Raw genomic sequence first — 16,374 nt, 5'->3', positions numbered from 1 at the left:
CTTTTACACTAGAGTTAAGTGTTTAACATTCTACCATATTACAGTATTAGAGTATTCTGCATTTGAATATATACTTACCTTTGCCAGCGTGTTGGCAAACATATTTTCATGTTACTAATTAGTGTCCTTTCATTTCAATTTAAAGAACTCCTTTAAGTATTTCTTGTAAGGTAGGTCTAGTGGTGATGAACTCCTTCAGCTTTTGTTTGTCTGGAAAAGTCTTTATCTACCCTTCACTTTGGAAGGATAGCTTTGCTGCGTAAAGTGCCCTTGGTTGCCACAGTCCCCCTCCAAGCTCTCTGAATATATCGTTCCATGTTCTCCTGGCCTGTAAGGTTTCTGCTAAGAAACCCACTGATAGCCTTATGGAGGTTCCCTTAAGATTCTCTATTTGTGTTAGGTTTTTGACAATTTTATGACAAAGTGTCTTGGAGAGGATCTTTTTAACTTGACTTTGGTGACTTATGAGTTTCATGAACTTGGACATACAAATCTCTTCCCAGATTTGGGATGTTCTCAACCATTGCTTCTTAAATAAGCTATCTGTTCCTTTCTACTTCTTTCTCCTTCTGGAAATCCAATGATTTGCAAATTGACCCTTTCAATGATACTCCATAGATGGTGTAGACTTTCTCTTCTCTTTTTTCATTTTTCTTTGTTTTCCTCTGACTGGATAACTTCAAAGATCCCCTCTTTGATCTCACTGATTCTTTCTTCTGCTTGATCAAGTTTTGTGTTCATACTCTTCTTGCATTTTTTTGTTTCATTCATTGTATTCATCTCCAGAATTTGTTTATTTTTTATAATTTCTGTCTATTAAACTTCTCAATTTGTGTATTATTTTCCTGATTTTCTTGAATTGTCTTTCTGTGTTTCATGTAGCTCACTGAGTTTCTTTAAAAGAGCTATTTTGAATTCTTTATCTGGTACATCAGAGATCTCCATGTCTTTGAGTTTATTTACTGTAAAATAATTATGATCCTTTAGTGGTATCATATTTCCTTGATTTTTTTCATGTTTCTTTGGGTTTGGAGTGCTGACTCACATTTGAAGTATCAGTCAGCTCCTTCAGTATTTACTATCTTCATAGGTGAAATACTTTTAGTAGCCCTGCTAGGGATTCTGAGGCTTTCTGGGATATCTTGTGAATACATCTGCTCCTTGCTTCTTGCTTTCTCTTGTGGCAGAATTTTTAAGCTCGTATACATTCTCTGGATCTTACAGAGCAGCAGGCTGAGTGCTGTTAACCTGTCTTTTTCCAAAGCTGGTACTACAGCTCAAGTTTGTGGTCTCTTTCTGGCCCACAGATTCAGCTGATTTTCTGCGGCGATCCCTAGCCATCTGCCAAAGCCTGCACATGCTGCTGTCAGGAACATGCAAGGGAGCTAGCTATGGGGGTAGGGTGGTATATGTGTGAGCTGGGAGTGCTCATGGGCCAGTTCAGGGGATTCATGAATGAGGCATTTCCAGCAGGTCGTGGGTGGACTTCTTGGTGGAATTTGCAACACATTTAGCATCTGTGTCTCTTTAAGGTCTTCCAAGAGTTGTATCTGCTGCTTTCCCAGACTCTTTTCACCCAACCATGCCAGTTTTGGAGCCTTAGCTTCAGTATGCTGAATGGGGCTCCAGATTTAGTATGTTTTCCACACAACTAGGGAAAGCTGGTTCTCACATGCTATCTCTTTCCCCTCAGGATAAATCATAGGCCAAGGAAGATCTGTCTTGGCATTAATCTGTGCCTCCTTGGGGGATGGGTGACATGGATAAAGTCAAATTGTTCCTTTTACCCACTCTAATGTGTCCAAACTCATACTATTTTTGCTTCAATCAAGTCCTGGAAGTTCACCAGAACCTTGTGCTCTCACAAAGGCTCTCTCCTCTGTGAGTAATTATTTACGTCAGTGTTCCCCAGTGGCTCACAGACATACCGAGAGGGGCTGGAGCCAGTTCACAGGTCACTGCAGGTTCTATGGCCAGGACTGATGGCTATCTGTCCATTTCCTGGTGCACAGTTGGCAAGAGTCCTCCCAGGTTCTGTTGTGTATGGTGTTAGATTCTGGATTTTGTAGTTCCCTCAAAGGTACTTTTGTTCATGGTTAGATGCCAAATAGTAGCTGTTGAGGGGGAAGACAAAAATGATGGACATCTTTATGCTGCCATGATACTGATGTCACTCTGGAGAAGACTTTTCAGTTTTTGGTTTCAAGGTCCTAGTTTCAGCCTAAATCACGTGAGTTAGTGCTTGTGAAGAGCAGCTGCAGTGGCTTCTTCCCTCACATTCTTCCTTTATCTAGTCATATGCTACACATTTTTATTGTGTGTAACCATCAGAGGAAAGTCGCAAGCTGAAAATTGCAATCACAACCAAGCAAGGATCCTTTGGTGTCTCTAGAGAGCCAATTTTCAAGAGGTTGTGCTGCCTCAGACATCAGAAGCTTTGTGTTCTGTGGAGATGAGACCACACACTCAGTCTTAAGTGGAAGGGCCCAAGTAGGACCCCTCAATAGGGGAAATCAGTTTAGGATCTGGGAGTGGATCTTCAATCTGTACTAAGCTACATCCAGTGAGTTAAGCCTTTTCAGGTTCAAGATCAGTGCTCTCACTATCCTCCCACGTGTCTCCCTGTGCCATTCTCCCAACCACCTGGACTTCCTCAGACTGGCTCTTTAGGCAGTGGTATCTGGAACTAGCTCTCTCTGTCTCATAAGAGCCAATTGTTAAATCTTTAGTAATTTTGCAAGCTGGTTGTTAAACACAGCCATTATTAAAAATTAAATTATGTAAACTTACAGTATGATAAGTGATATTAAAAACAAAGTTAATAAATGCTCAACACCTATCACTTCGTAATTATTTTACTATTATTTATACTCTTAAGGTTATTTATATCTGTGGTCTCTGTATAGTGGGAGTGCTGTATAATGATGGGTACTGGGCATCCAGCTTCCTGCTCAGTGACATCACATTGGTAGCTTAACACATTGCGTATGGGTGGCGAGAATTCTCGTCATTTCTAAAAGGCATTTGAATTCCCCAGTACGCAACGTGTTAAGATCGGCCACAAGGGGAGTAGTTACACCATGGAAATTGGCAATTGACGTAAATCAGGGCTTTTCCCCAAAATGCTAATTAGGCATTTACTGGTTTACCATGCTTTTAGGTGACTCCAGTTGACCAGAGATAATGGAACAAAGTACTTTTAGGTTTTGGGGGGTCGGTGGAGGTAGAGAAGGCCAGCAGCCAAATGTTGAACAAGATGGTTTATTGCGTATGCAACACAGCAGGCTGGGGTCGGGCAGACACCAGGAGCTAGGATCCCAGTGGAGTGAGTTTAAGTTCTGAGGCTTGGAATGCGTAAGCAGTACAGGAGAGGCTAAGTTGCCCCCTTGTACAGGTTGGTGGTTGGACAGTTGCCATCTCCTGATAGTCGCCTGAGTCTAGGGCAGCTAGGGGTCGGGGGAGGAAGGTGAGCTGCCTCGTGGTGGGCTTTTGGATGGCTTTTGTTTAGAATGGCAGGCTTCTGCCTCACAAGTACATCAAGTCTGTCTCTGCAGCAGTGACAAGCCATGTATGTGGAATATGAGAGTTACGCCTGTGCCACGTGGGAAGCTCTTCATGAAAGGCTTTTTACTCTGAGGACATTCTGTGGCTTGATAGCTCCTTTGAAGGACTTTTGAGTCATGACTTTGCTGCAATTGTTTTTCATAACTTTGTCCTGGCTTACCTTGACATCTGGTGTTCACTCCAAACTGAGATTTCAGGGAAGGGAAGTTAGAGGCCAAGGGTGGCTCCTAGAGACAGATGGGCCAAGTGTATGCTTTGGCATCATTTATGGCATGGGCAGCAGTGGTTGAGTAGGCACCACTGACCTGTGTGTAGGCAGAGCCTTCCAGCTCAGCCATGCCCTTGGCATCAGGAAGAGAAGAATCAAACTTGGCATAGGTCACAATGATGGCAACCTCATAGTGGAGTATTGCCACCCAAAAGGAATGAGTGACCATAGGGCCTTTTAGATGGAAACATGAATGATACATTGCACATATCTATAAATGGACCTGCTTGTGAAGATAAGGCCACTGCGCATATGATTTTCTAGTAATCTGAGCCTCATGTACCATCACGTACATCATCACAGGAAAAACAACAGTAACAAAACTTATAGTTTTTCTCTTTAGTAGAAGATAATTGAAGACACCTTTATGGTGTCTTCACCTGTTACCTGGAGGATAGATAGCAGCCAGCAACCAATGCCTTTTCATTGTACAGGTAAAAAAAAAAAAAGTCCATTAAATCAATTTATTTTTCAAAAATCATACCCATAAAAAGATGAATTTGAATACATCCACAAATTTATAATTCTGAACACTGTTTCTCAAATCAGAATCATTATTTGAAAGAAACCCAAAGGAAAAAGCAGACACTTCCACAATATGCCTTGTTCTGTAGCAGTCCATAATTGTGAACTTTTGTGAATTGTCACAACCCAGGATGAATGATAGGAATATAACAGGTTATAGAATTGGAGAATGTTAAATCTTTGTTCATAATGGCAAAACATGTTTTTCTCATTTTCATCAGAATGTGTGATCCATGCCATTTGAAATCAAATTCCAAACACAATGAGCCATTAGTGTAATAGCTCATTACTAACAGCAGTCTTATAAATAATACATTCTTATCATGTACATGCAGCTTGCTGTGAAGCCAGCAAAATGTATTTCAGGCCATCGAAGTTTCTTTGCGCCACCGTGGCTATAGATTAGAAAGACATCTCCATGTGAACCAAGATGTATGCCAATTTTCCCTGCCGAGATTGAGGCTGGCCATCTCTTTCTGCACATATGGTAGATGGATTGGTTAATCAGCATCTGCTGAGTCTTGAGCCTAAAATTACGGAGAAGCCAGACAACTGCAGCTACACAGCCTTTGTTCATGAATGCAAATAAGACAAACAATCACTCGTTATTTGGGGAAAAAAAAATTAAAATGTTTATTTTGGACTTGTATTTATAAAACAGCTGTGTAAATTCAGGCTTTTACAGCTAGCTCGTATCATTTGGGGGGACTGTAAAGAAAATAATATGTGTGGAAAATTAATTTTTAAGTATTTCTTATGTAGTTTAGCATTAAGGAGAAAATAAAGGGAGTCTCACATGTATTTTTCAAACAAACACACGTTTGAAAACAAATGGTTTTAAACTAGTAGACATTTGAGAACAGAAAATTTAATACTTAATTTTTCTGTGTCATTTAAAAGGCTGAGCATTATTATAACTTAATTCCCTTTATTAGTAGGTTAAAGCAACAATTTTCAACCTTTTTCATCTCATGGCACACAAAAACTAATTAGTAAAATTTTGTGGCACACAAAAAAAAAATGTTTGCCAATCTGACAAAAACAGGTATGATTTTGATTGATTTACAAAAATATATATAATAGAAAATACGTACTCTTTTTGCTCCAAAGTGACTTCCTAAAAAAAACAGGTGCCTATACTTATGGATTCCTTATGGATTTCTGATACCAAGAATTAACCAATCAGGTGTAACCTCATTATGTGACATGACCAATAATATGCAACTCTATTATATGACCTATGTATTTATGGTTCAAGACAGGGCATTCACATCAGACTGATATTGTTGTGTTTGCTGTTGTAATTTTTTTATTTGACATTCTAAGGGAAAATAGATCAGTGTCCCTGATTAAATACAGTAGTTCAGGTATTGCATGTTTTAAAAATTCTTGCGGCACACTGGTTGAAAATCACTGGATTAAAGTATTAACCATTTTCTCCAAATGGACTTTTATGGGATGATGCTACATTCTTGGGACTAGGGAATGCCTGTGATTGTTGAGTTCTACTTTTTGAGTGGAATAGTTGTCTCATAAAATAATCTAAACACTTAAGGGGCAAATGCTGGTTTCTAATAAGAGCTGACAGAGTCAAATCTTTCATCCAAAATTTGCTTAGAATCCATATAATAACAGATTATTTATGTGAAGCTTATTTATTTTTCCAGTTTTACTGATATAATTGACATATAACTGTGTAGAAGTTTAAGTTGTACAACATAATAATTTGATATATGTATATATTGCAAAACAATTACCACAATAAGATTAGTTAACTAAAGACCGATACATTTTCTCTCACTCTTAAAATTTTAAATGCTTATCTTGCAAAGAAGAATGAAATACAGAATTATTGAAGAGACACAATAAAGATTTTCAATCAGTCATTTCTTAATGTGGAATATGATAAAATTAAATTTTGTTAATTTATATTTTAGTACCAATAATAGGTGCAAATTAGGTAGTTACTTATTAAAATATAATTTGTTTCCTCTAATCACAACACTCCTGACATCAAATGTGTAGGTTTTTTCCCCCACACCAACCAGTTTTCAACTCTCTAGAGTGTCCTGCAATTTATTCTGACACTACCTGGAGTTAGCACAGACCCCACACATTTAAGGCTCATGCCCACAAGACTGCTCCCATTTCAGACACTAGCTGGAAGTCCTGGATTGTCACCTGCACTTCTGACTAACTGACTATAAATCAGGGGTTCCCACTACCACCTCCTTGGGTTCAGTAATTTACTAGAACAGCTCACAGAACTCAGAAATGCTTTACTTACTATTACAAGTTTATTATAAAATATACAACTCAGGAACAAATAGAAAAGATACTTGGAGTAAGGTGTGGATGAAGGGGTGTGAAACTATCATGTCCTTCTTGGACATGCCACCTCCCAGTACCTCAGCGTGTTCACCAAACCAGAAACTTCTTAATCCAGTTGTTTAGGGGTTTTTATGGTGGTTCCATTAATGATTGATTATATTATTGGCCATTGATCTCTGGCCCCTCTCCACTCCTTTGAAGACAGAGGTGGAACTGAAAGTTCCAACCCTCAAGTCTCATGTTTGGTTCCCCTGACAACTAGCCCCCCTTTTCAAAGAGTCATTTTATTAGCATAAATTCAGGTATCCTTGAACGGGGCTATTATGAAAACTAAAAGACAGTCCTTTCAGGAAATTGCAACTGTTTTTGGAACTTGTACTTGGACCAGGGGTGAAGATCAAATATATACTTCTTATTTTATCGCACTATTACATTCATATTCTTACCTGTATATTCCTCATCAAAGGCCAAAAATCACAGGGACCATTACAAGAGGTATAAATCAGGTATCTGTTATGATGCTTGGAGGTGATGGATGCATTTGCAGATTAGACCCATGAGTTTACTTTACTCCAACATTTCCACCAAACTTTTCTTCACATCTCCTTCCCATGAGACCATCTAATCAAATAAATGAATTCAAGAAAATTGAAGAGTTTCTACCTGATAGGGTGTGAGTGACCATGAACTTTCTCTGACTTGGAGTCAATCAGATGGACACTGGTACAATGGCCTGGCTTACTGAGAACTGTGCATGGTAGAGGGGAGAAGAGTGGACAAAAGGCTGGGCTTGCAGTGGGATAATAAAAATGATATGAGGCAGACAGGGGCTTTGCCTGGGCAAGGAAGGTACATGTTATGTTCCAAATAGTTTTCCCTCAAGGGCTCTCTGACATCTTCCCTGTTACATATCCATTTCTAGGATTGTCCACAGTGGTCATTTATTGAACACTGTTTTGAGAATGTTGTGTGCTGAACACTAGAGCTACTAAAGGAAAATACTGCTTTCTTCCCTAAACATTTCAAAGTACCTGCCAAGCTACCACCCACCCACATGCTATGGGCTCATGGAAATTACATGATGAGAATTCATTTGAGGTCCGATAGAGTAATGAGATATTTTGAATGTTTCAGGTGGAAGGTGTAGCTGTTGGGTTCATGAGCGTGTGCTCAAGAGTGAACATGCAGCTACTGCATGAGTGCTTTGACTTGGGACCCTTCCATGGACTCTGTGTAGCACATCCTGATGATATTCTGGAACTACCACGAGAACTAAGTGTTGAAGGAAGTCAAGGTACAGGGGCTATCATGGGAAAATATCAGGAATTAAATCCATGCCTTATATACAACTGTGTTTCTTACTAAGTGATGGGACTAATTTTATACCTCCTCAAATTCTATACCTAATTCTATACCTCAAATTCTTTTTAAGGTATGGTTTCCATCGTTCATCAAATCCTTCTGAACATATCTATGAGCTCAGACAGTCTAAATTTAAAATTTTAGTTTATTAGACATAGTGGCCTTGCAGCTTAAGGTTTTCTCAAATCAGAATGTCTGCCTTCAGAATGTTCATGGTGATATAATTGGTAGTATTTCAGGACTTTATACACATGAACACACACACATACAAGTACAATTATAATAAGTAAATTTTCAAATCAATCACCCAAGAAATTCTATATGCCTTTGAGTTTTAATCCTACCAATTAGTGCTTCTTGTGTTTGTGTTTTTAACAAATGATTATGTAGTGCTGATCTATTGCAAGTAGTCATTTTTAACTTGATTAACTTATTTCTAGCCATATGGAAATGACTAAATTGATTTTAAAACATTGTCTGTATCAGGATTTTCACCAAGTAAAACTAGATAATCTCAAAATTTGGTATTTTACAACAATTTAATTAAGTCTTATTGTGTCCCTGGGTATCTTTGCAGGTAAATGTTTTGGTTCTTAGAGAAGTGAATTAACATACCTTGCCTACACTTTTTATTTGTAAAATAGAAATAATAGTAATACCTTCCACATAATGGAGTTGTGAAGTTTCACTGAGATTACCCTTTCAAGAGCTTTACTCTAGTGCTCAATAAATGTTGGTCTTCATTGTTAGCAATTGTTATTTCTTTGTGATTGGCCTTTTACCTATGTAGTCTTCTCAGGTTAAAATCAGGGCATTTGGAATTGTCCTCCTTTCTTGTGTCTGCGAGATTATATATCAAGATTGTTCAAAATAGAAAGAGGAACACATGAGTTCTTGTTAATCTAAACAATGGCAAGTGTCGTTATCCCCTGGACAGGAAACCAAGTGCATGGATATATAGAGCTCATTTGAATGTTCACTTATTACAGAGAACTTGCAGAAACATAGATGAAGAGGTGTTTCCTTTTTGTACTGATGACTATATGAGATCTGTCCAGAGGTATCCAGCCATGTAGTATGAAAAATAGAGACTTATTGAAAGAGATACAAAATACAAGATAATATAAACATTGTACATAGGACAATGATGCCTCAGTACCCTTCACAGTTGGCACCTTGGGACCTCACACAGTTCTCCCAATCACCATCAGCTGCCCCCTCATATTTTCCTGAATCTCATTGACAGTCTGAAATCTCTTTCCTTTCAAAGGTGATTTTAGTTTTGGGAAAAGCCAGAAGTCACAAGGCACCAAATCTGGGCTGTAGGGGGTCAAGTCACCTGGGTGATTTGATATTTCACAAAAAAACTCTGCACAAGACATGATTTGTCTGATGAAGCTGCCAATCACCAGCTGCCCACAGCTGCAGCCTTCTCAATCATCCAAATAGTTCCCATGGAGGGATGTTCAAGCTTAACGCAAAATTTCATGCAGATCCATTGCTCTACTCAGTCATTTTGAATGCAATGGCCACACATTACACACGCTCACTCAACAGTATCTACTGCCTCCACTGACCAGTACAGTGAAGTCATCATTGTTCACACATGCACATCCCAGTCCACTTTCCTTGGCTGCCAGGTTACATCATTGTCATGTAAACCATTCTCATTATATTAACAATGGCTTGACTTTTTCCAGACAGACTTTGTACTCTCCCCAAAGAACAGATTAAAAGTCATTGTTTTTTAATAATGAAGGCTGGATCACCCATGCTTCTTAGCAAAGAGATATTGGAGTGTACCGAATGAAATTTTCAGCATGAGATAATCTTCAGTCTTAAGTTATCATTGTCATTTTCAAATGTATAAATTCTTATTGGAGAAGGCATTAAATAGGTTTAATGGCTCAATTTTCTCATGTATAAAATGGAGATAAAAATTAACATTTAGGTAGGAGGGAGAGGGTAGAGCAATGGGGGAAAGATGTGACAACTGTAATAGAACAACAGTAAAAACAATGGAAAAAAATTAATATTTAACTGAAAGAGTTGTTGGAAAGATTAAATGTTAGAATCTACAAAATATACTTAGTTCAGTGCCAAGCACTGAGTAAGTCCTGAAAAAGTTTAAGTTGTTTGTTTTACCCCTGTGACTGTTATTAAAAACAAGTTGAAAAACTATAGCCTTTTCCAGTATGTTTCTGAGTAGCTCTGAGACTAGTGATGTTCCATATATAGAATGAATGGAAAAATCTTATTTTACAAATTTTATGGGGAAACAAAATTTAAAATTTAGACTTAAAAACATACATAATCTAGTATATCTCTGTTTGGCAAAAGCACACAGAGATGTGAAAGCTGAAAGAAGTCCTATTTCTCTCTACAGCCTTTAATATTTTTACTTAACATTAGTTATCTCAAGATAGTAAGTAAAGAAAATAGGAAAACTTGTGTAATCTTCTGTGCCTTGTTTATTTTTGAAAATACAGCTTTACATTCACTCAAACAAAGATGATTATAAAATTTTCACCAGGGAGCGCTATTGTAGACTGCCAAATAAATAACTCAGGGATGGATTCACAAATAATCAACAGCTTATTATATCTAAGAAAAGAGTCAACACATTTTGCTGCCATCTTCCTATCAACAATAAAGAATGAAGCTCCAGAGAAGATTCTAAATGTGCTATGATATACGTTTTTTTATGAACGTCTCAAGTTAAAGGAAATATAATTTCTCTAAAATATGCACTAAAATTCTTGTTTCAGATGGACACACATAATTGTGCCTTATACCTTGTATTTTGTTTAGTGCTTTTTACTTTTCAAAGAATTTTCATGTGTATTATCTCATTTTAGCCCCATAACTTGATGTAGGAGAGCTAGGATAGGTGACATTGTTTCTTTTTAACACCTGCTGAAGCTCATTCAAAAATTTAAAGCTCACCAGGGGCTGACACTAGCAACCAGACCTAGCCCTCTCTGCTTGGCAAGGTGTGTGACTTTATCTTGGATGGCTTTGACTGAAAACTCCAGTGGAGATTTTACTACACTAGATGCATGATCAGTTTTTTCACCTCAACAAGTTATTTGAGTTATCACTTTAATGAGTCCTCTGACATGCTCATATCCCTGAGACTATCACTAGACTGGTTCCCTGCTGGGGGCTGGCCCTGTCCCAGCATGGTCCAGGACATTTCTCAAGTCAGGTGACCTCCAGGCTCTTGATTCATGCAGGAAAGATTACAAGAACAAGTTGGAGAAAGAATGAAAGCAAATTTTATTCAGGTAGAGACAAAGAGAGATGCCAGGGAATGAGCGCCACTGTGAAAGAAGTGTGAGTTTGTTTCCAAGTGGACACAGGCCAACTTGTAAGCTGTGCATGCAGTCAGTTCCTAGCGTTTTATGTGACCCTGGTTTTTGAACTTTGTGGTGCCAAATTCTATCTCTGCCTTCCGATTGGGAGGGGATCTTGTTTTAAGTATGGTCCATTCTCTGGGAAGTGTCATGGCATTCGCCCCTCTGTGCCTCTCCTTAACTGTGTCACTTTTCATTATAATGATGGTATAATGAGCTTTGGGGTTGGTCTTTGGTTAGTTTTTCCTCCATCTTGGAATGATCTGGTTTTAACTAATTCTTGTTGTTTTTGACTTCTGTGACCATTGCAGGAGTTTCATGTCACAAACTTTCCTTTCCTCAGGCATGGAGGTGGGAGCTCTGATGAGAGAGCACCTAGTAGCCTATTGGCTTGTGAGTCTGTTCCTACTTCCTCATTCCACTCGTTGGGGGTTGCCCCTAACTTCTTTCTGTCCTGCCTGAAGTTGTGTGTGTGTGTGTGTGTGTGTGTGTGTGTGTGTGTGTGTGTGTGTGTGTGTGTGTGTGTGTGTGGTGTGTATGTATGTGTGTGTGTTCTCTGAACAAATTCCTTCTGCTGGAGTCTTCACTTATGTGTCTGCAGGATTTGCCAAAACTGTGGATGGCCACTCTGTCTTACGCTAGTGGCAGGCCAGAAGTGCCAGGAAGTTAATACTCCAGGAGCAGTCCCTTTTTCCCTGTCTCACATCACTACTCCCTTACTGCTATTTTCTCTATCATTTTCGAAATAAATGGTTGAACTTGAATTCTTGACTCTACACCTGCTTCCCAAGGAACTTACACCAAGACACTGATGTTCTAGTTTTTTTTGCTCCCCACCAGCTCTGAAAAATTTATACACTACTGATAGGAGTCAGGGTATTAACACCAGCTCCCTCACCCCGAGGGTGGATTATTGGGAAACATGAGTTTTATACTGTTTACTAGAGTTCCTCCATAGAATTAAGTTCCAGCTGTCCACAGTGGTAATCTGTGTAATTGTTTGTGTAGGTAGCTAAATATTAATTAAAGAGAAGGGTGCAAAACTGGCTAAGCGTAATTAGATTTAAAACTGCAGCTTCACAAATTCCAAGGGATAGCTGCATTGCCCTGTCAACAAGATTAACACCCCTCCGGCCCCCTGTTTTGGGAGGAAGGACTGGCTTTCCTATCTCCCTGAGGTACAACTGGTCCACTCACCCTGACTGGGGTGGGGAGGGTGGGGTGAGGCAGGGTATGAAACAATAAAAGGCAAATTCTTCTGCTGGGCACATGAGCAGTAGAAACCAGATGACACAGCAGAACTTTGAGACATGCGCAGTAGAAGGCAAGATGGAATCTAGCCTGGGAAAAGGATCATATTGGATAAGGGACACAGAACCCTGGAAGCTCTAGGAAATGGATTGGTTGAGGGGAGGGCCCAGCTGAACCCTTGAAGGACTGGGAAAGAGATTGTCAGTTTGAAAGCCTGGGGTAATGGAATCAACACTTAACAAAAGCCTCTCTTGGTAACATGCATTTGTTTGCCAGTTCGTTCACACATTCTCTCTCTGTAGCAGCCATGTGGGCCCAAGTGTGGGCTCGAAGCAGGCTCTAAGTAAGGGGCTGGGCACTGCAGTGCAGCGCCAGCTGGGGCACAGCCAGGAGCAGAAACTGAACGAGCTGGATGGGTTCAGAGGCTGAACTGGACTAAGATTTGGCATGGACTGAATGGTGGCACAGAATTTCTGGATGATGGCCCTTCTTGGCTCGATGAAGACAGGGCTGGACTTCTTCCACAGTGGGACAGAGCTGAACCACCTGGCGGTAGATGAGAGTCTCTGGGCACCTGGGGACAGTCCTTTGTGTTTGCTCCAGCTTCAATAAGTCTTACCACTACATCTCATCCTCCCATGCAAGATTCCCAAAATGATTTTCTTGTGATGCCGCAAAAATCCCATTTCCATTGACAACTTAATGACACATATTTTATTAGCTGCTCCCCTCCTTTTCCCTATTCCTCACCACCATCCTGGTGCTTCCTGAAACCATCTCTTAAATAAACTGCCCCCTCTCAGATCCTTGACTCATGGTCTGATCTTTTCCCACCAGCTGTGAAACTTGAAATTTCACACCAGCCTCAACCCTTCCAAGCAGAATAATGTCCCAGCTCTACATTCTTAAACTAATACAGTGGCTCTTCTTCTTTAGCTATTTACACAATACTGATCAGCCTGCTGTCCTTCATCTTATCAGACATCAGAAATTAACGTTGAATCTAAAAAGTTTAACTGTGCACATGTAATTATCATTTTACTTGACTAATTTGTATATGTTTTCATTTTTTAGTCATCCATTTTGCACGTATAACATCACACACACTTGTAAGTTTTGTTTTTTAATTACTATATCTTGGGAATAAACAGGGACCAATGGGAACAATGTCTGAGGATGCAGATTTTTGTCTTAGTATAAGAAAAATCTAACAAAAGTTTATTTGTTTATTTAGTGTAGTACCTATTTAAAAAATAGCAAGTTCTCTGAATATTGGAAGAATTCATAAAGAAATAGATGCAGAGTCTCTGAAAAGTTAGTGAACACATTTTGGGATAATCCATATGCTAGGCAGTTTATGAATATATTCCTTCAGTGACAATACAATGGCTCAAGACAATATTTTTTTCCCAGTTGGCCCCACCACTGGCCCTGCCCAGCCTTTGCGAATCAAGCTGTGTCTTTTGTTCATTGCATCATCACAATAAAGACTTTGGAATCAGAATTCAGCTAGCAATTTTCTTGATGATGCATAAGGCAAAATAGGGCACAGATTGTGTTTTCACAGCTTTATTGGCATTTTCACAATTTTTATTTAAAATAAAAAAAATAGAAACAAGGAAAAACCAAAAATTTTGTTTGTTGGTATGACCTGAGGAACAGGAGTCTGTTTTGAGCCCTGCCTACAAGATTCAGATCTGTGAATCTCATTATATACCTGGGGCCTACCATACAGAATCTCTGTGGAACTTAATGTGCCATTGGTAGGGAGAAATATAATTTTATATAACAGAGCTGTGGGCTTTCAAATGAATAACCAATATAGCCCCTTACAACCACCTTACCCAGGAAAAGTGCTACTTACTATATGTTTAAAAGGCCCTTCAAAATGTAACTTTCATATCACTTAAACATAAAACATGACAATGTTACCTTTTAAATAAAAAAAATTACTCCTTGTTATGAAATGTTTCTTTACATCTTAAGTTTCTTTTCGTTGAATTTACATTTGCCTCAGACCTCAGATTCTCTCCTCTGTAGGAGGAGGAAACATTTGGAACCACTTTGCATGTGCCAGATCTATGAAACAATGGATAAATCAAGTCTTATTTATTGTTTATCAATAAAATAAAAGACAGGTCTTTAGCCTGTCTTCCTAAGATTCTATTTTATATACCCAGTTGCCTTCTATTTTATTTTACTCTTCTTTTAACATGGATTACAAATATGGATGAAACACTTGTCTACAGAAAATTGCAGCATTTCTGCCAAAATACATTTTTTAAAGATTTTGTTTATTTATTTTTAGAGAGAGGGGAAAGGAGAAAGAGAAACATCAACGTGTAGCTGCCTCTCGTGCGCCCCCAACTGGGGACCTGACCTGCAACCCAGGCATGTACCCTGACTGGGAATCGTACTAGCTTCCCTTTGGTTTGCAGGCTGGCACTCAATCCACTGAGCCACACCAGCCATGGCTCGATATTTTCATTACTTATCTCAGAATATCTATTTTAACATGCAGCATGTTCTGTAGTTATTTAACTAGTGATCCACTAGACTCTGTATTAGGTTGTTTGGGCTGTCATAACAGAGTACCACAGACTGGGGAGCCTAAACAACAGAAATTTATTTTCTCACAGTTATGAAGGATGAGGTCTGAGATCAGGATGTTGGCAGGGTTCGTTTCTTCTGAGGCCTCTCTGTGGATTCTAGATTGTTGCTTTCTCCCACTGTCTTCATGTGGTCTTTCCTCTGTCCCTTACCATTTCCTAATCTCTTCTTATAAAACTACAGTTTTCTTGGATTAAGGCCCATCTATATGACTTCATTTTTTTTTTTCACTATAACTGTGCCATTTTATTGTATTGTTTCCATTACCATCTATTCCTGATATTTCCTCTTCCACCTCCATCCACACACTCACCCCCAACAATAACCACATGGTTGTCCATGTCGATGAATCCTTTTTCTTTCTTGCTTGATCCCTCAACCCCCAAACCCCTCCTGCCCAGAGCTCTCAGCCTTCTCTCTATCTGTGAGTCTGTTTCTATTTTGTTGGTTAGTTCAATTTGTTCATTCGATTCCACATATAACTAGAACCATATGGTATATGTCTTTCTCTGACTGGCTTATTTCACTTAGCATAATGTTCTCCAGGTTCATCCATGCCGTCACAAGGATAAAATTTTCTTTTTAATAGCCAAGTAGTATTCCATTGTGTAAATGTCCCATAGTTGTTTTACCACTCATCTACTGATGGACATTTGGGCTGCTTCCATATCTCAAAGTTTGTAAATAACACTGCAATGAACATAGGGGTGCTTATGTTCTTTTGAATTCATATTTTGGGTTTCTTTGGATGAACTCCCAGAAGTAGAATTGCTAGGTCATAAGGCAGATTCATTTTTAATTTCTTTCTTTTTTTTTAATCCTCACCCAAGGACATTTTTTCCATTTGCTTTTTTAGAGAGAGAGAGGGAGGGAGAGAGAAAAACACTGGTCAGTTGCCTCCACATGCACCCAGACTGGATATTCATTCCTACTGGGACTGAGGATTGAACACATCTGGGCTGGGGGGTCACTCATGAGTGCACTGGACCACAATTAAACCTACAACCTAGGTATGTACCCTGACCAGGAATCCAACCCACAACCTTTCAGTTATGGAACAATTCTCTAACAATCTGAGCCACAGCAGCCTGGGTCCATTATTAAATT

At 39.1% G+C, this 16,374-nt stretch overlaps 1 protein-coding gene across 1 annotated transcript in view; it reads left to right on the top strand.

The window, feature by feature from the left end:
* CFAP61 (cilia and flagella associated protein 61) overlaps nt 1-16,374 on the top strand; it is a 431,546-nt gene that overhangs the window by 71,885 nt on the left and 343,287 nt on the right. The window contains exon 8 of the mRNA XM_090285993.1: nt 7,823-7,982. Within this exon, the coding sequence (XP_090142119.1) occupies nt 7,823-7,982 (160 nt within the window). The remainder of the gene's footprint in view (nt 1-7,822; nt 7,983-16,374) is intronic.

Source organism: Furipterus horrens, unplaced genomic scaffold, assembly GCF_987537825.1.
Source record: "Furipterus horrens unplaced genomic scaffold, mFurHor1.1.pri manual_scaffold_8, whole genome shotgun sequence".
In the NCBI taxonomy this organism is placed as follows: domain Eukaryota; kingdom Metazoa; phylum Chordata; class Mammalia; order Chiroptera; family Furipteridae; genus Furipterus; species Furipterus horrens.
This window is presented reverse-complemented; position numbering and strand designations above follow the sequence as displayed.